Source organism: Danio rerio, chromosome 19 (genome assembly GCF_052040795.2).
Source record: "Danio rerio strain M-AB ecotype USA chromosome 19, GRCz13ab, whole genome shotgun sequence".
Taxonomy (NCBI): domain Eukaryota; kingdom Metazoa; phylum Chordata; class Actinopteri; order Cypriniformes; family Danionidae; genus Danio; species Danio rerio.
Genome location: NC_141039.2, coordinates 28850211 through 28875453, shown reverse-complemented (window position 1 = coordinate 28875453; position 25243 = coordinate 28850211). Strand labels below are relative to the sequence as shown.

At 36.7% G+C, this 25243-nt stretch overlaps 1 protein-coding gene across 4 annotated transcripts in view; it reads left to right on the top strand.

The window, feature by feature from the left end:
- The first annotated feature begins 4713 nt into the window (after positions 1 to 4713).
- prrc2a (proline-rich coiled-coil 2A) overlaps positions 4714 to 25243 on the top strand; it is a 29403-nt gene continuing 8873 nt past the window's right edge. Inside the window, exons 1-7 of one of the 4 annotated variants that reach the window (XM_087294150.1) lie at positions 4714 to 4815; positions 15795 to 15946; positions 17932 to 18109; positions 20488 to 20584; positions 20899 to 20974; positions 24294 to 24437; positions 24603 to 24859. In XM_087294150.1, coding sequence (XP_087150276.1) covers positions 15832 to 15946; positions 17932 to 18109; positions 20488 to 20584; positions 20899 to 20974; positions 24294 to 24437; positions 24603 to 24859 — 867 coding nt within the window. In that variant the 5' untranslated portion in view covers positions 4714 to 4815; positions 15795 to 15831. Of the gene's footprint in view, positions 4980 to 15794; positions 15947 to 17931; positions 18110 to 20487; positions 20585 to 20898; positions 20975 to 24293; positions 24438 to 24602; positions 24860 to 25243 lie in introns of all 4 variants that reach the window. The other 3 variants (XM_087294152.1, NM_201347.3, NM_001365423.1) reach the window with 3 other exon arrangements.

Here is a 25243-nt window from a genome sequence, read left to right as displayed (position 1 = left end):
AAATATGATTAAAATCAAATATGGTCAGCAGATTTTTATTATGAATAAAGTCAATCATTATTTTAAAATCAAATATCAACTCTTTTGTAAAATTAAAAGGCATTTTAAAATGTTCAAATATATAATGCTTTATGATTTATATGTGCTATGTTGGTTGTTTATATGTTACCTACAGTGTGAGCAAAATTTTATACATAACACATTATCTACAAAATCCTTTCTGGAACATTAGCACATTTCTATGCAGATTTAGTTAATGTATATTTCATAGCCTCAGCTCAAATGGTCTGTTTTTTGTTCACTCCAGTTCATTTTAATGAGGTTAAAGCTAGATTAACCTTCACAAAATTCAGAATGTAACTTTTTTGTATGGATTCTATTTTACAGTGTGAATCAATTATGTGCTACAATAGGCAGTTGTTACTCTATAAAATTCATTATGCTAACGCTTATGGAGAGTCCTCATAAACTGTGTGTGTGTTCAATAAATCAATGTCAAATGATTCAATAAAGCATCACGTACACTGGATCTCATGCAATCACAAATAAAAAATGCACTTTGCTCTTAATAACAAAAAAAATGTTTAATTAAAATTAAAGCAGTGCTTTTTTACCCATTCATTTGAGTCTGTTTGGGCGTGTATGAGCAATATTACACGAGTAGCAGTGTGATATGGCCGTATATCAGCACTAGTGGAAGGCGTGCAGCCTCCTGCTTTATAGTGTCCCACCAGTCCTGAAATACAGCCATATCACACTGCTACTTGTGTGATATTGCGATTATACAACAGTTTGACGGCACAATTGTGTATATCAAAAGAAAATCTAATACAGAGTATTGTCCAAAATTGTATTAGGAACTACTTTCTTCTGCCATTCACATGTGCAGCTAACGTCAAAACAGCAGAAGCCGTTACTAATTCACCAACGTCACTTTAGAGCTAGTTTTTGAATGATTCTCAAGCATAATGTATAAAGTGATGACAAAACGGGTGATTTGGCTGACATTTTAAGATTATAAGGCTGAACTTGACATGAAATGCCTTCCGTCTACAGAGATATCTTCTTACAGTATTACAGTCTACAGTATTTCTCTATTGCAATCGGGAAATCACAATAATTTACCCCGAAAAAAGCAGCAATATCGCTACCAGACTGCTGTTGTGTTTGCTATAAGTAGGGGGCGTTCAGGGGTGAGGTCTCTGAATAACACTGTTGAGAGCCGGGATAGTAAAGTAACTGTATTAAAATAGACACTGTCCTTATAAATATAAAACATATGCTGGATAAGTTGTCGGTTCATTCCGCTGTGGTGAATTTGTTTTTTATGAATGAATATGCAAATGTTCATCATTACCCCATTCTTTAGTATCAGATGATTCTTTAAATGATTCTAAAATGATTTTCTGCAAGAAATATTTTTGATTACTTTAAGTGTGGAAACTAGCTGTTATGTATTAACATTCAAAAATGAAAATAACATTCAAACAAACAAGACAAAAACACAGATTTATTCATCATCAAATTGATCAAATATGACAGTAAAGACTTTTATAATGTTTAAAGAAATGCATTTTAAATAAATCTGCTGTTTTAAACTTTCTATCCATCCTAAAAAGCAAAATAAGTCACGTTTTACCTAAAAAAAATAAATATATATATATATATATATATATATATATATATATATATATATATATATATATATATATATATATATATATTTATTTATTTATTTATTTTTTTTTTGATGCTGTGATTGTATTAAAGAATTTTGGTGGAGGGGTGATACTATAGGGTTTTTTTAACAAGTAAATACAAGGAATAAGCATGATAATACATAAAAATAACGGTAATAATAATTAAAATAAAGAAAAATAGAAAATAAAAAATACAAATTAAGTTATTATTAAAACACAATTTGGGCATATAAATGGTTTCAATAAAAATACAAAGAGACAGTCGATAGAGGTAGTAAGCATATTAAGCATTACACTGCTGCTCAGAATTCCCATTATATTGGTCCAGGTGATAAAGAAATGGTTGCCCTATATTGTAAAACTCAGCAAAATGATCAATAACTCCATAACAAACTCTTTCCATGTGTAATGTTTAAGTGAGATAAGTTAACCATGTCTTAAATTGAGGAACAGAATCTAATTTCCACAGTTTTAGAATAACATTCTCAGCAATAATCATTCCATAAATTAGGGTGCTTTGTACATCATGATCCAGCAGAGAACTATAGTTCCCAAATACAGCAATTTCTGGGTCAGGTGTAAAGGTAAAACCATAGATATTAGAAAACAATTTAAATATGTCACATCAGAAATCATAAAGTTTTGGACACATCCAAAAGAGGTGGGTCAGGAAGCCTTCCGCAGACTTACACAGGTCATATGTCTTAGGGGAAATGGTAGGAACAATTCTGTGTAATTTAGATTTTGAGTGCAGTCTATGCATAACTTCCCAAATAGCAAAATTACTCTGGCCAAGATCTGGCCCACACAATCAGCCTTTGCTTGGCCCACATGTCACAGTGAATTATGGTACATGATCGGACCAAGTCTGGCTTCCATACAAGGGCCAAACATTGACCATATCTGGGCCAAGTCTCAACCAAGTTAATAACCCATAACTGGGTCTAAACTGGGCCAGATATTTTGGTGTGTTACGACTGCAATGATTTTGATAAACACAGGAAGTATTTCGATTTATGGTCGTGCTTTTTCTCGAAGCGATCTGATTGGTAGAATTTTTTCTTTACTCAAAAATAATTTAAATGTATTTTAAAAGTGGGTCAAGATAGACCAAACTTACGTAACAAAAGTTACGTCCACATATACATTTTTTAACATCTTTGGGGCTTTCCTCTCATGTATCAATCTGTATTCCAGTTCCTCTTCCATAGCATTCTTCATATAAATTGTAGAGTAGCTCAGTTCTTGAAAAAAAACACTTATACAAAATCTGAAATCAAATGTTTGGATTCACGTGAGATCAATAGTAGCCTGTAAACCTTCCTTTCAGTTGGCAGTGATTCAAAATTGGTTATTGCGTGACTTACATAGTTTCTAATCTGTAAATGTCAAAAAAAGTGTTTCGGGGAGAGAAAACTTCTTTTTTAGTTGAGAAAATAAGGGCAAATTTTTTTCAATTTACAAGTCCTCCAGGGTGACTATACCGTTTAGCCTCCAAATATTGAATGTCACGTCAGAGATAGATGGGCAATAGTATCTGGATGCAGTCTTTATGATGCAAGCTCAAGTGAAGCGAGTGACGTCACTGTAAGGGGTAGGGTTAGGTGAGCCCTAACATCAGGAATTACTATGGTCTTTAAAAAATAACAATCATCTCTTTCCTAAAAAAGTGTACCTTTCTATAAACTTTTTGTAATAAAAAATTAGATCTCTTTTCATTAAAAAAGTTGTTCATTTATTCAAAGTTGTTCAGTTGTTCATTTATTTTGGGATTGTAATTATGCTGTGTAATTTTGGAAACATACTGGCTCATTAATGATAATATACAGCAAGATGTTTCTGTTACTTTTATTCATTCATTCATTTTCTTGTTGGCTTAGTCCCTTTATTAACTCGGGGTCGCCACAGCGGAATGAACCGCCAACTTATCCATCAAGTTTTTACGCAGCGGATGCCCTTCCATCTGCAACCCATCTCTGGGAAACAAACACTCATACACTACGGACAATTTAGCCTACCCAATTCACCTGTGATGCATGTCTTTGGACTGTGGGTGAAACCGGAGCACCCGGAGAAAACCCACGCGAACGCAGGGAGAACATGCAAACTCCACACAGAATTGCCATCTGAGCCGAGGCTCAAACCAGCGACCCAGCGACCTGCTTGCTGTGAGGCGACAGCACTGCGCCACTGCTTTGCCCTCTGTTACTTTTAAATAAAATATTTTTTGTTATTATGAATCTGCCTCTACTGAGAGAAATGCTTATTTTGTTATAAATTTAATTTATTTTCTTTTTAAATTACATATCCACAAATGCAAATGTATTAATACCAAACCATTTTTTCTTGTTTTTTTTGTCTTTTTTTTTGCAAGAATTGAGTCATTATTTTAAAAACATAGCTCCTAGAATGTATTTTGCACTCTCCAGAAATGTATATAGGGGTACATAATCAGAATTAGTCTGGGTTGACCACATGTCTTTGGACTGTGGTGGAAACCGGAGCACACGGAGGAGTGCATGATTACAATATACTAAAGGCAGAAGTAGTAGTGTCTGCTAATTTGCAGCACTTCTTGATTTGACGCCATATTTTTAAACAGTTTGAAACAATCCAGTTATCAATCTTAACTGATGTGAGTAATTTAGTATTTGAAAACAGTAGGGCTGGAAGTGAGCTGTCTGTAATTCCATTTTTTCAATAGCGACCCAGTGGGGTATACTATAGGTTTTTTTTATCTAACCGTTGACAGGGCACAGTGAATCATCTTATTAAAACAATTATTCTGACTAAGAGAAGATAATATGAAGTTGAACCTGCTTGTCCAAGCCTTGTCCTCATAGTTCATTCATAGTGAATTACTATCAGTGAGCGAGGGGTGTGCTTAACAGAGATGTAAATAGAATTTTATCATACATTATCTGATTGGCCAAGAGGCATATTCGCAACTAATTATGTTAATTTGGCTCCGCCCCCTGAAGTTGAATCCGCCCCTCTTTGCGCTACCATCCTCAGAAGCCGTTGACGGCTCTAATAGTGACGGATCGACCCCCGCAATATTATTTTATTTTTCCTTTTTCATTTGTTTTGTGGAAAAAAAGAAAAAGGAGTACAAGTAAGCTTCACTGCACACATCCGTCCTCAGCAATCCCCATCAGATCTCTTCAACACATAATCCTGTTTTGAGCTTTTGTAAGAGATTGTGCTAACGGTAGCTAGTACACGATTATTGCTAATAACTCCACGATACAACCTCGAGACAAGTCGGGACAAGACCAGGTTAGTAGCTGTGTCTAATGACCAATCGAGTGTATTGACGAGGCTTTATTATATAGGTGTTTGTTTATGTAGTGTTGGGATACAGCTGTCCTGCTTTTCATCTGTCGGTGTCGGCTAACGTTAGCATGCTATCAACACAGCTTGTGTGTCACATTTTGGTGAATATTTACCATGTGTATTTTTAAAAGCCTACCATTTAGGTGTTTTGTTTAGAGCGCTAGCAGATTTTAGGTTCGTGTTTGGGTGGAGTGCTAACGTTACTTGTAGATTGAAGAAATGTATTAACGTTGGACGTGCATTGGCTGAGACTGCATGACAGACAAGTGCATTGTTTTGGTTGGGAATCAAGGATCCGGTGAAGTTGTTGGTTAAATGCATGTTATATTGTAGTTTAAAATTCTCAATTTGGGTTTCTATGTGAGCGCAGTGTTGTTAAATCGTCATAAATCCCGATGCTAATGTGCTTGTAGCACTGGCCTCGCTTCACCGCCGCCATTTTGTTTTGTTCTCGCCATCAAATCCTCTAATCAATCCCGCAGCATCAGTTATATGATCGTTTATTTTCTCATCTTCTTTTTGTTACACTTTCGATTTATATATCATTTAACTAGATTATTGCGCCTGTCTGAATTGATATGTGATTGCGAAGATATGTATATTATGAAATAGGTAGGTCTTCCCCCTCCTCTCCTCACGAAACATGGAGGCCGCGGTTACAAGACGCGAGTTAAACAGTCAACACATAAGTTAAATTTCACAGTATTTTTAATCCGTCAACCGCCGCTTTTTATTTCAGATATAGAGCTTTGATGTGGTTTTGGAGGATAGCGTTAGTGTTTTGTGTGTGAGGCTGTTGTTTTCCCTTATGACCAGTTGGCAAAGCGTGTAAAATAATCTCTACGCAGCTCCTGTTTGCCAGCGCTTGCTTCATGTTGCGTAGAGATTATTTTTCAGGCTCTGCCAACTGGCCATCACTGCTATTCCTAATCCACATCTGCCCAAATCAATGACAGTGATGTGCAGCCGACTGCCTGGCGTTAATGTGCTATATAACTTAAACGAGCAGGGTGGTTTGTGGCTCTTCACTGATGTACTGTGCGGTTTTAATATTCGTAGTGGTGCAATTTTGCTCTTGCTTTGACGCTTTATGCCAAATTTACCACCAATTTCCCCTTTACTTAAGTCATTGCTATTACTGTAAAATAGTATAAACCACTTTAAAGTTCCCTTTCTCTGTATTAAAATCTTGTAGTTTTGTACTTTATTTTTTTTCTGTCAACGTTATTGGCATTTAGCTTTCATATTTATTTTGTTATTGCATACATAACTAAAAAGATGCCCTGTTGTTAGACATGCTTTAATTTTCTGACTACTTGGTCGCATTGTTTTAACTTTAGAACAGTTAAGTAAACAATATTTGGTGGAATAACCGTGATAGTTAATCTCAACAAATGAAAATATATGTTATTCTGACCATTTAGGGCTTTTCACACTTGATATTGTTGACCCTGGGTAAACAAACATTGGTTTAACAGGATCCTGACTTGTATGTAATCATGTTTCACACTATTTATCATACTATACTTGGGGTTAAGTGTTAATACTGGGTGGAACAGATGTTTCATGCTGTATATTTTTCTAAATGAATTGCTAACCTTGCTTAAGATCAGAGTTTCATAACTACAGCTAAAATGCAGTGCTAATGCCACTTTCAAATCACAGGATGTGAAATGTGACTTTACCCAGGGTTAATGGTGTTTAGAATGCCTCATAGCTTGGGATTAAATAAAGATAGAAAAGCTTTTTTCATTTTCTAGAAAAAAATGTTATAATTCATTCATTTAAATGTTTAGTATTTTTTATTTGAAAATGAAAAGGGCTGTTATCAGTCTTTTATAGAATCAAACAAACATAAATATTATATTAATACATCAAGAGATACAGAAATTCTGAGTGATCTAGATTTTTTTTACATCTGTATGTATTTCTGCATTTAGATGTATAAATAGTTTATTTTTTCATATATTACTTGTGAGTGTAAATGTATTGCACAAATGTGTTAAGAACAATTTATTGTGATTGGGACATTGTGTTGCCGAATATTCAATACTTTTTTTTTTAATCTTTGCAGTATGATTGTTTGGTGGAATTGTAATCGCTCTATATTGTGTTTAGAAGAGACATTTAAAATTTTACAGTAAAAATATATCAGACAAAAATTTAAAGTGTTTTAAAAAGTGATGTACAACATTCTTTGTTTTGGTCCGTTAATGAAAGTAATAATGTTTCTCTATGTAACCTGCTTTGAGAATTACATGTTTGTCAGCAAAGGTCCACCAGGGAAGACATGGACTTCCTGTTTGAATTGTTGCCATAACAAGGTTATTGTAAGAGTACTTATTACCAATAATTGCGCTGTTCTTTGTTTGCTCTTGTAGGATGTTGAGGCAACATTTTTCATGCCTGTATTTGGTGGCATTTTTCTGTGGAACAGTTTGTATTGTAATGCAGATGTGAGTGATGATGAATTGATTCACAAATGTGAAAAATCTAATCTATTTCTGAGTATTTATAAAGTGATCCAATGCGAAAGGTGGAACTCTAAAGTGCAGAAGTGTAGCACCTGGATATTCTGAGGTGTGCACATCACAGATGCATGACAGTGGCTCGTAAAAATCAGACTAGCATTATTCACGTTTAAAACTGCCATAAGAATTGAAATTAGACTTTACTTGCTCATTATGACACACAACAGGAGAATGTTGGTTGGGCAACTACTATTTTGTCTGTGGTTAAGAATTTGTTTATTTGCTACAATTATGCTGCTACAGGAACATGTTTCGTTAACTGTTGGTCCTTTGTAACCATAAACCTGTTCGCGTCTGCTATAAGATATTTTTTTGTTGATCAGATCAAAAGTGGACAATGCTAAGTACAAGTGTGAAGGGGCTGTTTTGACCACATTCCGAGGTGGTCTAAAATGCATTTGACTTAATTCCTCTAACAGTGCGAACCCAAATGTGGGTGAATGTGGGTGAACACATTCAATGCAAACAGTAACTGATTTATGAAACATTTTTAGTTGTACTTGTAGGCTATTTTAATAAGATTTTTTTTTATCATAACAATGTAGAATTTAACATTTATAATACAAAATTACAAATAGTTATAATTGTTATAAACATGGATATGCTGTCTTATAACAAACCAAAACAAAATCATTTGAACTGAAACTAAAACCTAGTTTACACTATCGCAGATCGTTGTGGCGTTTAGACTACATGACTTGATTTTGTTTTTGAGTTGTTGTTTTGTTTACTCTACATGACAGTACATAATTTATCTACACAAGGGAGGGTCACACACTACATGATTCGTCAACAACTCTTTCACCTAACGTCTCAGTCCAGCCCCCAAAACACAGCCAATAAAATGTTGAGGACACCGCCTTCAGAAAACTGAATACTATTGGCTGACACAGCATTTGAAAACTCTGAAAGCATTAGAAAGTATCGTCAATCAGCTGAGGTGTCAGTGGGTCAATTGCTCATATATCTGCACGGTTCAGCCAATTGATGTGACTTTAAGATGCTCTAGTGTCTGTGTAAATACAGAGTAAAGGGAGTGCATCGATGACAATTCTGGCCAATCACGTTTTTATTAAACTCCTGAACACAACAACCATTCAGCTCATGACTTGCTCTCTCATTGGCTTCAGCTCGTCACTACACCTGACCCTATGTGTGGTTGAGTCGGCTGACTCTGAAAATGGTCTAGAACAGGGGTCATCAAACTTGTTCCTGGAGGGCCGGTGTGCTGCAGATTTTAGCTCCAACCCTAATCAAACACACCTGAACAAGCTAATCAAGGTCTTACTAGGTATACTTGAAACACCCAGGCAGATGTGTTAAGGCAAGTTGGAGCTAAACCCTGCAGGGACACTGGCCCTCCAGGACCAAGATTGGTGACCCCTGGTATAGAATGTTTAGCATGGTAGATGTTGGATTTTCATCTGTGAGGTGTTGGTCACGACTCACTGAGCCTTTTTGATGTGTCATTCAGTAGTTCATAGAGCACCTGCAGATTTTCCTTCAACCACAGGCCGATCAGTTGGCAAGCTTAGTAACTTGCAAATTGGCCTTAAAATCCTGTAGTGTGAACTAGGCATACTTCTCTTATTAAGCAGGAATACATTGTTTATTAGATTATGGAGTGTTTTCTCCATATTGTTTATTTTTTGCAACAATATTGTTTTGTTGCAGTTCTGCCACTACATACGATGCTTTGGGAATTTTCAGAAACTTTTTTAAGTCTTTGAAATATTGTACCTATAAACAATACTAGTAGATACAACTGTGTATAAAAGTTTTCTTTTGCAACATGGAAGTGTTTGACTGGGGAGTGGAGGTGGCTTTGGGTGACAACATGCCTAGTACATTTTGGTAAAATTTTTTATAACTATTTGGGCAAACTGGTATATTTTCTCTTGTCAGGTACCTCTGATTTCAACATACTTTGAGTCTTCCAACTAGACAAGCAGCCTCGTTTAATTGAATGTCAATTCTGCCAATGGTCTGAGTGTGCATATACATACACTCAAGTTTATTTATGTGTATGCTAGTGTACGTGTACAGCATACATGGCATAGATTTCACCTTCAGGTCATCACTAGCCCTTCTGTTTTTTGAGACAATAAAAAAGATGTTAAACACCTAGACGTCTGAGAAGGGCCTAACTTATGAAGAGAAGTAACAGAAACTAGACCGATAAAACTTTTTAGTGTGCATGTATTAATGGCCTGCATAATAATAATATTTCCTCTGTGTACATTTATTGTTAAGTTTAGCGTCTGCTGTATTTTTGGAAACATTGTAGTGGCAATATTTTTTGTTGCATGTCTTAAATTTACATAATACATTGGTATTGTATTTAGATTATATTTACTGTAAATACTGCATCTATTGCAATAGTAGGAATGTCAGTATGTTTTTCACTGTAAATTTAAAAGTGACAATGTTTCGACTTCCAAAATCTAAACCTTAAGAAGTATTTACTGTAGAATTACATGAGATATCCTGTTTGGTCCGTTACAGTTTTTCACCATTTATAGTGAGTGAACTTTTAACTCTTTCCCTGCTATTGAAGAAATAACTTGTCAAGTAAGAGAAAAGGTTTCCCTGCATTTGAGTTTTTACGGCAATAAATTTTTTATGTATGTAACAGTAGGGGCCTGCATGAGGTACATGATGTGACGTTACATGCTTAGGTGGAAATTTTGGAAAAATACTGACGGTAGCTGGCAACTTAAAAAAAAAATCTGACCAGGAAAAAGGTAAATATTTATCAGGTTTTCATTTTACTCAACCATCTTCTCTTAAAGAAGTGGTCCACACTCCACAGTGTATTTTTAAAGGGCCATGAAACCCCCTCGTTTCAGCAGGGTGTTTTCACACCTCTACTTTGGAAAAAGTCAGAAAAGTGGGCGTGTCCAGCTCTGTTTAGGGGGGAGTGTCGGAGGAACTAAAGTGGGATGGTGTGGGAGTGTCTATTTGTGCACGCGCGAGTTTCAGAGTCAAAATACACACCCACACAGACAGGAGTAAGTGATGGTGTTTAACCTACATGGACATCTGTAGTCGAATTATTTGCCAAATTATTAAATGTTGGACTTTAACAGCAGTTTGGCTCTTTCATTCAGGGAATTCATTCATGCCTCTCGCGACAAACGAGATATTTGATTCGAGGAACTGATCTAAGCGTGTATTTTTCATGCAATGTTTGATACCGCACGGCGAATGAGAGAAAAAAAAAACTCCGCATTTCCCGGAAACTTAGATGCATACGGCAGGTAGTGTCAGAAACCCACGTGTGTTATTCCGGTCACAAAATGCGGTGCTAACATTTCTGCACTCAGTGCAATAGTTAACTTAATTCGATACGAACAAACTGAATAAACAAAGAGCACTGGTCGCTCACTTACCAAATCTGTAGAGACAGGACAATCACCAGCAACTAGAGCCGCGTCTATATAGAGAGAATACTACAAACGAATCCAGATTTCAGCGTTTGCAGATGTGAACAGCTCTCAGGTAAACAATAATCCTCCTTAGACACGTAAGTTATTGTTGTCGAGCGTCGCGTACACTGTAATCCACACGTGATCCAGATAAGCTCTCACAGAGAGAAAATGAAAACGAAACTTAACGGCAGCAAACTATAAAAGCAACACTTCACGCTTGTTTTGCCAACACAACGTGGCGTCTTTGTGGTGTAAGCGCGGTGACACAAATGAATATTAATGAAGTTTCACAGTAGAGCGCGCTGATTGGTTTGAACCAAGCCTTACTCATGCATTAATGTATCACACTGTAAGACGTAATAAGACTCACTCTGGCACAGACGCCCAGTCTGCACGCTGGAATACAACGCTATTATGTCATGACCGTGACGCAGCTTCAAAAATTCGTTTCAAACAGGAAGTACGAATTTGCTTGAAATAACGCAAAAACAACCAATTTACACTTTTTAGTGAAATATAGGTGTCCTAAAAGTGTTTTTAGCAGTGTGGGACACATATACGACTGCAGGGGTGATAGCGTTCCGGCACCACGCCGGATTTCCGGCGTACTGTGGCTGCGGGGGAAAAAAAAAATCAGGTTCACGGATATTGATCTGTCATTTCTCTAGATTCACAGAATTCACTCACTGCTGAAAGCGCCGGATTGGTTTTTATTAAGTGCCATTTTGTGTGCTCGTGAATCATCTTTTGAGTGTAGACGCCATGTAAATAAAAGATTCATTGTGTAATTTAGAGAGCTTTATAAATCATAACGGATCTTTGTGAGATCTCTATGAACTAAGATTAGTGACGCTTTTTAGTGATAATAAGAGGAGCGTGCTTTGCACTTTCCAGGCTATAATCCATTCAGAATTTGTATGAAACTTTCGTTTTCGGCACATATACGCTGATATGTTTTGGGAATGGCATCTGCATATTTACACTGGGTTTATTCTCGAAATAACGGTGAAGCAATAGACGGGACAAAAATATATTTCCCCCTTCTCCTTAAACCACTTAGTGTTTCAGCTATGAAATAGTTCAGTTTTGTATGTAGCCTAATGGCAAAGTGTTTATATTTAGTTTCGTTTTTTATTCAGCTTATTTAGAAAAACGTTTGGAGCATTTTTTATTCGTTAAAAATAAGTTTTTTTTTAACGAACAGCGCCCAGCGGAAGACCATCATTGTCTGTTTGATCAGTTTGCCTTCTCAGATCATCACGACTTAGTTTGCTTATAAAAAGCTTGCAGGACATCGAGGCGCGAAAGAAATCACTTGCATTTTTTCAGTGGGAGCAATTTAAAGTTAACCGTCATTTTTGCTCACAAAGTACGAGTAATACATCAAAAAACGTTACAGCGATTTTTATAAAATAAAGAAAACCAAAACTATGCGCTTTCTGTCGTCTGGTTTTTGAACTGGAGCGCTTAACAAAATGAAGCAAAATGTATATGCCTCACAGACATAATAAATATATTTATAGAAAGCTTTAAATTATTACTTAACGAAATAAAACAAATCGAAAACAAAAAAAGTCCTTCATGTAATCCGTAAAGATGAATTTCTAAAGGCGAGTCCAAGAGGAGATTGCCAGTCAGGATCTTTGCGACACTGACTCAGAATAAGTTTATTAATAAATAATTAAGATATGTCCTTACACTTTCCTCGACACATTCATTGTTATTTGTTTTTGCCGGTGCTTGGGGCGAGTTTTAGCTTATTGTGTGCGCTTGAACGCGGATTCACAGTAGCAGTTTTAACATGGAGTGACACGACATCTGACGTACAGATGACACTGGCACATTCTGGTGGCACGTCCGGTGTTTTCCACTGTCATATGTCACTCGCTAGTGGCATGTGTAGTGACCTAGTGACCTGTGTCACTCAGAGTGTCGCGCTGCATGTCACTGCAGTGACATCGACACCCGGCGAAGCTTATGACATTAATTAACACGAGCAAAACCATATTTAATCATTACGCGACTTTTAACCTAATTTATCGCGTCACAAGTTAGTTTATTTGCTGAGCTACTCCACGATGTTTTAATTTAAAAGCATTTATTTTATGTATTCGTAGTCATACTTCCGTACGTAATATAGTCATTTGACAGTACATGTCATTAAAATTTATTGTGGCATGCTTATGTATGGGAGGGGTTACACTTATCTGTTGTACTGTATATTATTGCATCCTGGCAGTTCCTTTGTTCCCTACAATATGGACTTCTCTATGTTTTTAATTCATTCATTTATTTTATTATTTAACTTATTTTCATTTTAAGGTATTTTAAATAATATCCTTTAAAAAGTTATAATAAAATGCAAATTTAAAACTCATAACATATATGCATGTAAGATAACAGGTGTCATTTGCCTAATGATTTTTAAATATTAAGGCAAAGAGACTTATAAGATTAATGTGCTTATAACGTGCTTATACTGACACCTACTGGCACATGTCACAAGATCACTGACACTGGCATGTGTCACTGATATTACTGGCATGTGTCTAAAAAGAGCCACTTGACAATAATGATGATCAGGGTTACACATAGGCTGTTAATATATTTGGGCCCAATAATATATTATAATATAATATAAATATATTATATTATGTGTTAAAAGTGCGTTGCATACTCACCTCAGGGGCAAGGAAAAAAAGTTCAGGCTCAGGAATTTTTTCCACTATCAGCCCTGCGACTGTCAACAGCTCAAAAAATGTGTTTTGGTGTTTCGTGACCCTTTAAGGTTTGGTTGTTTTTATAAGATTCAAAGCAATGTGTACTCGTGCTTCATTTGTGGAAAATCATGTTATATTTTCATATATCTTTATTTAATTATACAGCTGCTCCATGAACATGAAAACAACAATCATATTTCCTGGTTCCTTCAAAAGCCCACCCTCAAGAGGCTCTGATTGGTCAGCTAACATAATGTGTTGCGATTCACGGATCAACTCCATGTCACCACGTCACGGCCCTACTAGCACGCACTTTAGCGCTGTTTCTACAGTAGCTAAATCAGAAAGAAAATTAAGAGCGAACAGCTGAACCTCACGCCTGCACTCTAGAATACAATATGACAAGTTTGAGTTCTAAGCATGTTTAAGTTATATGAAATGTTCACATGTCTTTTGCGAGTTTATTATTTGAGATGTAGAATGCACGGAAAGCATCCACAAAGTGAGACACTGCAGCGCTGCTGAAGATTGTGGGTGTTTGACTGATAAATATGAATTTGTAGTTAAATTGTTAACAGTGCCAAACAGCATTTCCCATTGTTTACATCCTTGTCAACGTCCTCACTACAACATACTGTTAACACTAGAAACGTTACATGTAATTGATCAATTTTACCAAATAAAAGCACTTTCAGGTTGTGGCTCACAATCTACAGCTTTGTCGGTTGGAAGAGTTTTAACCGAATCCAGCACTGAACTGGGAGATATTCTGGAAGCTGTTCTTTGTCAAATGCTCTATATATATTTTTTAAATATAGCGCCACTGGCCATTCCCTGTTGCTGCGCGGGGTGTGGGCTTGGTGAATGTGCGTAACCTGAAGCGTTTATGATCTCATTAACCGGTATGTATCTTTTTGTAGCCCCCAAATTAGTTTGCTGTATGCTTTGCTGAGCTAACTCTGTAAAAGCCAATGTCTCCCTTCGCATTACATTCATGTTGTTTACGTTCACACAGCTACACTACACATCAACTAAAGTTTGAAATATGATATCGTATCATGGACCACCCCTTAAAAATACAGAAATACATTTTACAGTTCATGGAGCACAATATTAAAGTTGGTTTACAGTTTAGAGGAAAATGACTTATTTTTTGCAAAAAAAAAAATGGTCGGAAAATAAACATTCACCATGGAGCTGTACAAGTTTCTTTTACTATGATGACAACTTTTATATGTATGGTTTATATTAAATTCATGTACTGCCTGATGTATATTTCCAAATGCAAGCATTGATCAGCATATCACAATATTAAGAGAATAACTGCTTTTAGATTGATCTGTGTATGCTGGAGTTTACACTTTTCACAATCCTTTTTTTTAGATTTTATGAATGCAGTTGATTTTGAGTGTACAGTCAGTCACTGAAATACAGTCCTGGTGTTGCTATGGATGCAACCACTCGCGAGGCAGAAAAAGAGGAACAACATTTATATTACATCTCCATGGTAATGCTAGTCACAATTGCCTTCTCTAGGTTTTCAAAAAACACACTAAAGTTTTTAATGGTTTTTATTAGTAAGTTTGATTTAGTGAGCAGTCAAAATGTAGTGAAAGAAATAATTTAGTGGCTTTCGTTGGTTTTGGTTAACATTGGAATCAACTTGTGTGCCTTATTTCACATATAACCTGCTATATTATGGGATGTCCCAATGTCTTGGTTGGTTTGAGGTTGGTTAATATTAGATCTAGGCGATGGTACATTGCAAAGTGCTAAGCCAAATCCATATGGCACAGAACTGATTATAGTCTGTAATGATATCAGATTTAACTCACTTTATTACTACTTATTGTGGTTTGCTGAGAGACGATAAATTTTGAAATGGCCTAACAAATTATTGCCCATTACAATTATGCTGTTGACAAAAAAATAGCAAACACTATCCTCATTCTTACTTGTACTGTTCAGTTGAATGTTTATTTGGATCCTGAAAACAGTAATGCTTGAAAGGGAACACCCTTCGCCCTAGCATCACATTCTCCTTTTTCACTCTCTTTCAATCTCTTTCTCTTTCAGTCTCAGGACTCACCATACTCAATGAGCGTACAGCGCAATGTCAGAGCGCTCTGGGCAAACGGCAAAGGGGAAGGATGGCAAAACCAAGTATGCGTCTCTCAACCTGTTTGATACCTACAAAGGAAAGAGCCTTGAAGCACAGAAGCCAGTTGGTGAGTTTGCATTTTGGTAGTAATAAAACAAGCTTTTAAAAATATATTTTTTATTGTAAAACAAGACAGGCATTTAGAAACTGTGGTTTTTGTGCAGTGTGCTTAGAACTTAGAGTAACATTTATTTTCATATTCTAATAATCAATTTGAATAAAAATGTTGGCATGTAAGACTGTAAATATGTTTTTTACATATTATATTTACTTTTATTTATTATTTGCATTTTAAAAAGACTTTTAAAAATGTTGTGCTATTTCTGTGGTTGCTTTTCTTTGAGGATAGCTTGTCGTTAGGGCTGCACAATATATCGTTTCAGCATCGATATCACAATGTGATCATTCGCAATAGTCACATGGCAAGTATGTGCATTGTTAGGTCTAGATTAAAATAGATCGTTTTGCAAGTGATTTTTAAGGCATGTGACTGAGGGTTTTAAAAGCATTGAAGAATATGAAGATTGTAACTTTGTCAAATTAACAACGATACATTTTATTGAATTGTTTATAAAGAGATGACCATGTGGTATTATTTTAATTTTGAGTAATCAGTTACTGTATACCTGAAACCGCGAAAGGTGAATGCGTTATTGCGAGGGATCACTGTACCTGAATACAATTTGGCTCCTCGAAAAACAGTATAGTGCAGTTTATTTAATTAGTATCTTTTTCTTCATTGAATTTATCAACACTTCTAGAGTGTTTTATTATTTGTTATTTAATCCCCTACAGAATCATCCCAAATCAATCTAAAATAGTAAATTCTTTCCAAATGGTTTTTCAACTCATTTAGTAACATTGTTTTCTTATTGCAAAATAAAAATATTGTATATTAAAATTCTTTAATATCAGATTTTTGCTAAATCCTGCAGTCCTATTTTTTGGTTGTGCATTACTGGTAAATCACTTTTGTTTTAATCAGAAAATAAGACGATTATATGAGATTGCATGGATTTTTCTAGTTAACTAGATTTTAGTTTTTACAAATTGCTTATTGCTGACTTAAGGGCTGCTGACATAGGCCTAGTATAATATTTAATTTTACTTGAAAGATGGAGGTTTATTTTTATTTATTATTTTTTAAGACACTTTTTTTTGCATTTTGAATGTTGCAATCACATTTTTTATGATGTAAAACATGTCTCATTCTCATGTACTAGCCTTGTATATCTTTAATAAAAAATAAAAATTGGATACTATTAATTTTGGGGAGGGAGAGGGTTTCCTTGCAAAATCACAAATGGTATCGATTATCGTTATTTTTCAAGGTATCATATCAAAATGAGAAATTTCAGCATCGTGACCACACTAGTATTAGCTCTTCGATAGGACTAATGAACCTCATCTGTCTTTAACAAAACAGTGTAATACAGCTGTTGCATATTAAACAAATACCGCGTTGTGCTTGATCTGTCTGGCCTTCTAAAACAAGCATGTTCTTTGATTTCTGTGCATCTTAAATCCCACAGTGGGTCACCCTAGCGTTCCAGGGCAGCTCACAGAAGTGTTGAGGCTTGACCCAAGACAGAGTTCTTCTTGTGATCTTCGTTTTTCCCTCCTTATGTTTTATTCAGTCGCTCTGCTATCAGTTCTGAGTAGCTGCCCCTGTTTTCTCAAATACAATTCTTCCAGCACTCTAGCCCTCTTGGCTTCTGGAAACAAATAGGGGATTGAGAGTCAGGACAGATGTGTTTTTCAGTGTCTGAAACCTCCAGTGACTACGCTGTGCAAGGCTAAACCTAGTTAGCATGGGCCAAGTTTATTGAGAGAGTGGTATTTTTGACTTCAAGTAATTTTAATGTCAACCACTTGAAACAAATCCACGCAAGATAGTTTTGCTTCTTGTACTGACCAGTCAAGCATTCCTAAGTCTAAACGGATGAAGGGATTTGATGTTCTTGCATATGCTGCAATCTCTCTGACTGAGTCCCTCAAGATGGTGTTGGGTTTCTGCATGTTTATTTACTCATGTTCCTCTTCTACTTTCAGTTGCCCCTCGTCATGGCTTACAGTCTCTTGGTAAAGTTGCCTCTACACGGCGCATGCCCCCCCCTGCCAACTTGCCTAGTTTGAAGGCAGAGAACAAAGGCAACGACCCCAACGTCTCGCTCGTTCCCAAAGACGGCACAGGATGGGCAAGCAAGCAGGAACAAGCAGACCCAAAGAGGTGAGCTTTTTAGCCATTATATAGTGTTTAATGACCCGTTTCCACTAAGTGGTAGAGTACGGTACGGGTCGCTACGGGTCACCGTTATCAGGCTCGCGTTTCCACTGCCGAAAGGGCAACAACGGTACCCTTTGGTGGGTGTGGTGTATAACAAAGTTTCAGTTGACTTCATTCTCTCTCGAGAACATGTAAAAGTAAAGCTGTACAGGTCGTTTACATATCATATGAGAATCACTTCTCACAAAACAGATGCTTTATACACAAATACTTGTGTATAAATGTTCATCACTAACTTTTTAATGAACATGATTTGATTATAACTGCAGATGAATGATGAAATAAATGCACAGTATATCAACACATACAGCCCCTTACAGTCTCCAGTATGTTACCTATTACAGAAAAACTAAACACAGCACACTGTAGTCCTTATTTGGGTTCAAAAACAACACAGTCAGTGCAAACCTTTCATCTGCATCTTTAATCTTCACCAGCACATGTAACCTCTAATTAAAAAGTAATTCTGTCATTCTGAGTTAATAATAATCCAAAAGGTGATGATAATAGTTAAACATGGCAGTTTTTTCATGTTTTAGGTTGCTGAAAGAATCATTTGCCGCTTTGTTTTTTTCGGCTTTTCCTTTGTTTTTTTACGGGTCACTCTTGCAATTGTCCGTTTCTGAAAGGATAGAGTGTCAGAAGCACTTTAATAATCACACGCATGTAATTAATATTAGCTCAAGAAGTTTGTTATTCCAAATATTAAAGCGTGACAAGCTTTCTCAAGAAAGTGAAACCATTTACACTTTAGAATATATTTTTCCTTTTTTTTTAGCCGTGCCTATAGACTCTGCATTAGAAACACCTTACCTAAGAGTTAACAGTTAATATTTTTTTTTTAATTGAATGCAAAGATTATATAATGCAAATGATACATTTATCAATGTCCACATTTTTTAAAATATCAAAATATAAAAACTTTTGAGGGTTTAAGAAGCTGTTAATGCAGTAAATAATAACCCATGCCAGTTCAATCACTATCAAATCTAGCAGGTTGCGCTATGAATAAGTGCTCAGTAAAATACTGATTAACTGACAGTGTACTTAAATCTGCTTGTTAAGTCATGACGTATGGAATACTGTTTCTAGGTTCAAGTCGCTACTCATTTGAATTGAGAAAATCCTCGTTTGTGACCACTTTTTATTCAAATCACCCATTAAAGTGAATTTTATATTGTTTTTGTAATTTGATAATGTTTTTATAATTTCTAAAAAATGGATCACTTTCTGGCCATCGGATATTAGGCATGGATGTATTTATTGTGATCATGATTTTTGAAAATATTACATCGCTTTGTAAATGTTTATTATAGCCATTTGTTGAGTCTCCCCATACCGTTTAATATAGAGCTTGGGTGTGACGTCACACTTAATAAGCGGATGGTGCTTGATTTTCTTTGTAGACCACCCAGATTCTTAAAGCTTTTGTCAGCTAATTTCAGCTTCTGGGTTTAAAATGATTTTTGGGGCGGGATCAAAATCGGCGATGTAGCGCAAAACTGCAAGTGCAAAAATGACGCATCGGTTTTTCATTATTATTCATAGCGGAGTTTTCTTATCCTATGAAAAGAGTCTACTTCTTAATTGTTCATGACTGCATGTGCTTTCTGAAGGCAAGGCAGACTTGCCAGTGCCAAGCTGTGTGAGACAGACCCACGGCACACAGTATTTAGCTGTTCATGAAGGGTAGTATGTTTTTGTTTCTATGATTCACAGGGTTTGTTGCATGTTTTTCCCCACGATCCTGTCAGGGCGAATTCAGCAAAGCTGTGTGTGTGCAGCAAGCATTTTGTCGGGAGAGCAGTATGAGAAATGGAGAATGGCGGACAATGTCTTTTATCAGGAGTTCGTTCACATTTAGACACATCGGCGTGCTGCTGTGTTCACCTAAATCCTCTAGATAACCAACAGGGCTAATGGTTAAAATAGATAGGGCAAGAGACCTGCTTCACTGAGTCTGCATTCAGACCTATGATTCAGACCTGGGGATTGATGGAAAAGTCTTCATTTATAGTGTTTATATGAACATGATTATCTTTATAATGATATAAATTGTGGTTATCTGTATATAAAAGTTACGATGCATCTTTTGAAAAAATTCTGAGGTAGACCTGAACCGAAAGTAAGGGGTGTCATAACCCTTTAAATCTGTTAATAGAGACATATAACATCAAGTGTGGTTATGATCGGCCTCAGAAAACTCGGGCAAAGACACAATTAGCTTCACAGACCTGCTGTTGGTATATGCAGTATAATGAAATGAATGTTCATGCCTGCCATCTAATGCAAGATTGCTATGGTTTTGATCTTTCCTCCAGTACCGATGTATTGTCAGCAGCGCAGCCGGAGTCGCAGCAGCCTGTGGCCTCACAGACGTCTGCGCCGAGCATACCGAGAACACCCCCAGCTCAAGAGGTGCCATCACACAAACATTATTAATCTACAACATTATGCATGCTCTTCACAATCTCTGATTAAGGTGCTGTTTACACTGAGCGTTAAAGAGGTATGTATCATGCATTTTATGTGTGGTGTGGACAGATCGTTTGTCTGGATATCGGAGCATTTTCATTCTAAAATGCCATTTTTAAATCAAAATGGAAAAGTGTAAACGGCACCTAAACATGCACCTTATAGCTGTAGTTGTTATTTTATGACGAGATGGAAATACTTATACTTTGTTATTCTGGCTCAGTGTTTAATACCTGCCATTTTTGTATGTTTCTTAGCCTCCGACTCCAGCTCTAGCCGTAGGGCCAAGGTCTTGGGCTCCGGCCAGTGTTACACATGGAGCACAAGGAGATGGTAAGATACTCTATCATGACTAGGGTTGTAACGGTATGAATTTTTCACGGTATGATAATCGTCTAAAACAATACCACGGTTTGACGGTTTCGCGGTATACGGTATGTTACAAAATAATAGAACAGTGAAGCAAATTTGACTTTTTCCAAATAATATATTTTTAGTTACTATAAACAACACCACTTACAATGAACAAATAAAAATAAGAAAATAATAAATAATGTGTCAAAGTCCAAATAAAGTCCAAATAAACATGGTGCAAATCCTCAGTAAAAAATAGATATAAATATTTACTATACTATAAATAGTTACATAACGAAACTAGATTCAATATGGAACATCCCTAGGTTTTATGTGCCAGCATGGATATGGTTGTCTATGGATTTGGATATGGTTGTCTGCAATGCAGACAAACAGCTGCATCTTCATTTGCGTCTTTTGAAAACAGCAAGAGCAGCAGTTCGTCTTTGCTGTGTCACTGTTTTGTCATGTTTCTGTGCTGCTGTGCATGCAAAAGTACTTAGTATGAGAATTATTTCATGCAAAACTTTTTTTTTTGCGTTTTATTTAGCCGTGCATAAATGTGTGCCTATCTCTCATTCCGTGTTGTTCAAAAAGCTTGGTCCACAAACAAAAGCGAAACCTATGCTTATTGGTTGTGATATAGCGAGTTTGAACCAATCTGGGCATGGAGGAGGGACAATGCATCAATGTATCATGTCTGATTTGTCCGGAGACACAGTGACGAGCGTTTCTTTGTCAAATCAGCGTTGTCAAATGTTGATGACGTAACCGCACTGATTCCGGAGCCTCTGAAAGTCCGCGAATGATATGTGATACAGCGCTGGAAAGCTGAGATTCTCTTCTTTATGCCAATCTTTGAATTGTATGAATCGGATCAGCGGATCAAAAGTTATTAAACATTTAAGAGCAATACTTATTTTTAGCCGCGGGCGGCTGTCTCGGTCTTTAAGGGTTAAAACCGTTGATATGCAATTGTTCATGGTATGATAATCGTGCACGTTCAAATCGTGGTAAACCGTCATACCGGTATATTGTTACAACCCTAATCATGACCATACTGTAGCATGACCATCATATCTTGATTGGTGCACATTGTTTGAAACACAACAAGTCTAAAACTTGGTTTGTTACAGTTTTAAAGTTGTAGAAAGAAAAAAATCAAAATATAGAATTCTGCATAAAATTGCAGGGTTCCCGCGGGTCCTTAAAAAGTCTTAAAATGTCTTAAATTAAAATCCGTGAAATTAAGGTCTTAAATTGTCTTAAATTTTACCGTAAAGTGGCTATAGGTATTAAATTTTCAGCCGGTCTGCTCAATGACGATAGGGAAGCACAGTGGTCCACCGTAAAACATCTAATAGTTGATTAATTCAGTATGTGAAACGGGAGAGAAATGACAGTCTCCGTGATTTATTAGCTTATTACGGTAGGTTGGGTACAGAGTACAGACGCTGACGGCGGTCTGCACCTGCGTGCTGTCATTACGCGGTTGTTGATGTGAGGTTCAAAATGCAAAGATGGGAGAATGTAAATTTAACGACGTGGCAAAGAGGCAATGTGTAAATTCTGCAAAAAGACCTTTTCGTTAGGGACCATGGGGCTCAAAGTCATCGAGTATAACTTGAAAGGAGGAAAGCAGCAGCTGGACATTGCAGCAGCTAGTCATAGTGGGTCCAGGTTAATCCCTGCATTGTTTGCAGCTCGACCTAACAATGTTACTAGTTCAGACTAGAGCTGAAGATCTTTGTTGGGCTCGGACTTTATTTCTATAATTTTAGACGGGGTCGTGCCGGGCTTGGGCTTGCGCAGTAAATGAACAGTCATGTGATGCATTTCGATTAGCGCGAGGAAGTAATCAAATTGTTTGTTACAACATTGAAATCCATCCCTGCAAAGGTGAATCAAATGATGAAAGAGATGTCAAAAAGAGCGAATTATGTCAGCGATCAGGCCAGCCGCCTTGTTTTATTCGAACAGTCATTCTAGCCACTGGTATATAAAGGTATTTTGGCGGTCGCTCTTTACGGTAGAGCACTAAGGAGCAGTGTCCAGCGAGCTGACAGGACATGACGAGGCCACTCGCTGCTTTGAAACTCCTTTGACTCCATGACTCCTTTTGTCATGGAAAGTTAAATGAATGTTTTTGACTGATGGAAGATGAACAAACAATCCTACCCAAAACATGCTAAATTAGCCGGATCAGTAGTGTATCCCGGCCAGTAGCAGCAGCAGAGAAAAGGTGTTCAGTGCTGCTCAGTGGGTTCAATAATGTCAATTGGGTTGATGAGTAAAGAATTTTAAATTACAACTTAATATTAATAAAATCATAATGTATGCAGAGTATACAGGCTAATGTTGGCATTATTCTTTTATTATTCAGCTTCACCATCGCCTTATTGTGAAGAGAAGTGGCAAAACAAATCCCACTGAGCCATTATCTTAATTTCGTTATTGCCAAATATCCGTCATCATTTATCATTTATTTTAATTTATTTGCTAAGAAAGACTTATTTTTATTGGTGTGTTGGCCAATTTAAATGTTAAGTGTATGTACCCAGGCCTATTTAGAGTGTTGAGATGTTAATATGTTATAGGGGGCTTTTTTTTTTTTTTTTTTTTTTTCCAACTTGGCCTGTAGCCTATGTTATGGATAAGTAATGTTAACGCAAATAAACAACTCATTCATGAAAAAAGACAAAAGAGCTGTACATGTGCACATTTGGGTAATGTCGGGCTATAAACGGGTTCGGGCTTTTAAAAAGCTGTCAATCAAAATGTACCTGTCGGGTTCGGGCTCTATCGGGCCTACCTTTCATAGCCTGATTGCAGCTCTAGTTCAGACGCCCCCTCACAGTCAGCTATAACAGTTTCATTTCACCACCAGACACCCAAAAGGCAGGTACTGCGGGTTATCCATACTGTGACGAGGCACAATTTATTTTAATTTAACGAAAACATTCAAATGAGTAGCCTATTCCAAAGAAATTATATAATTTTTGGGTCTTAAATTATATTTGTTGAGGTCTTAAAAAGGTCTTAAAAAGCATTAAGTTTTACTTTTAAAATGGTGCAAGAACCCTGAATTGGAAATAGTGTTAAAGTAGTACTTGCTGCTTTCGTGATTCATCTTGAAGCTATATTCTTAATTTAAGCAAAAGATAAAAAAATCATGAAGGCTTGCGGTAAAACTATTGTTGTTTATTTTTAGATGTTTTTTAATGCAGAATATGAAGAGTAATGTTTTTAATAAAGGATGTTTTTTCTACATCATTAATTCCCTTTGGTCTCTTCACAGGTGGAAAGGGATCAAACCAACCATCGCCATTCTCTCGCGAGGAATTTCCCACCCTGCAGGCGGCTGGAGACCAGGACAGAGCTGGCAAAGAACAGGCCACTGCAGATCAGTGGTATGGGCCAGGACCAAGCCTCCGCCCCCAGAGTAAGCATGATATCCCTGCTCTCATTTTAATAATTCATACTGTGATTTGTGTCTTGGAACATGCAGGGTTTAAGTTAAATCTTTTATCTTCTAATGCTTCTTACTTTTATTAGTTCGCATATGTTCGACAAACTATCAAAAACAATTGATTGCTTTCTGTCCCAGACGTAACAAGTTGGCGGGATGGTGGGGGCCGGGCATTGGCACCCACCCTGGCTGGGGAGGCAGTTGCGGAGGGCGGTGCTGGGGGAGTCATCCTGATGGAGGGTGCTGCTGGGGCCCCTCCCATCCAACAGCAGAATGCATCTTCTCATGGGCCGCCTAGAACTCCCCCAACCAGCAACCCCGCGCTTCCCCTCCCCCAGCCAACTATTGGCCCGCAGTTTCAGGCTTACAGAGGGATCATGCCTCCCTTCGTAAGTGTAAGTGAAGTTTTGAATTTTTAGTAATTAAAAAAAAAAAGATCTTTACGTGCATGTTTCTTATAAAATTGTTGGTTCTTTGAAGACTGTAGAAGCAGTGCATTCATGAATTTAAAGCAGTAATTCACCCAAAATTGAAAATTGTCATCATTTACACACTCTTCACTTGTTCAAAATCTGTGTGAAGATCTTTTCTTCTGTTAAACCCAAAATAATATATTTTGATGAAATCTGGAAACATGTATCCATTGACCCTCATTGTATTTGGTTTTCCTATATTGTGCATGTGAATATTTACAGGTTTTCAGATTTTAGCAAAACATCATCTTTAGTGTTTAACAGAATTATCTATCCCTTTAATATGCAGCTTTAACTGCAATTATT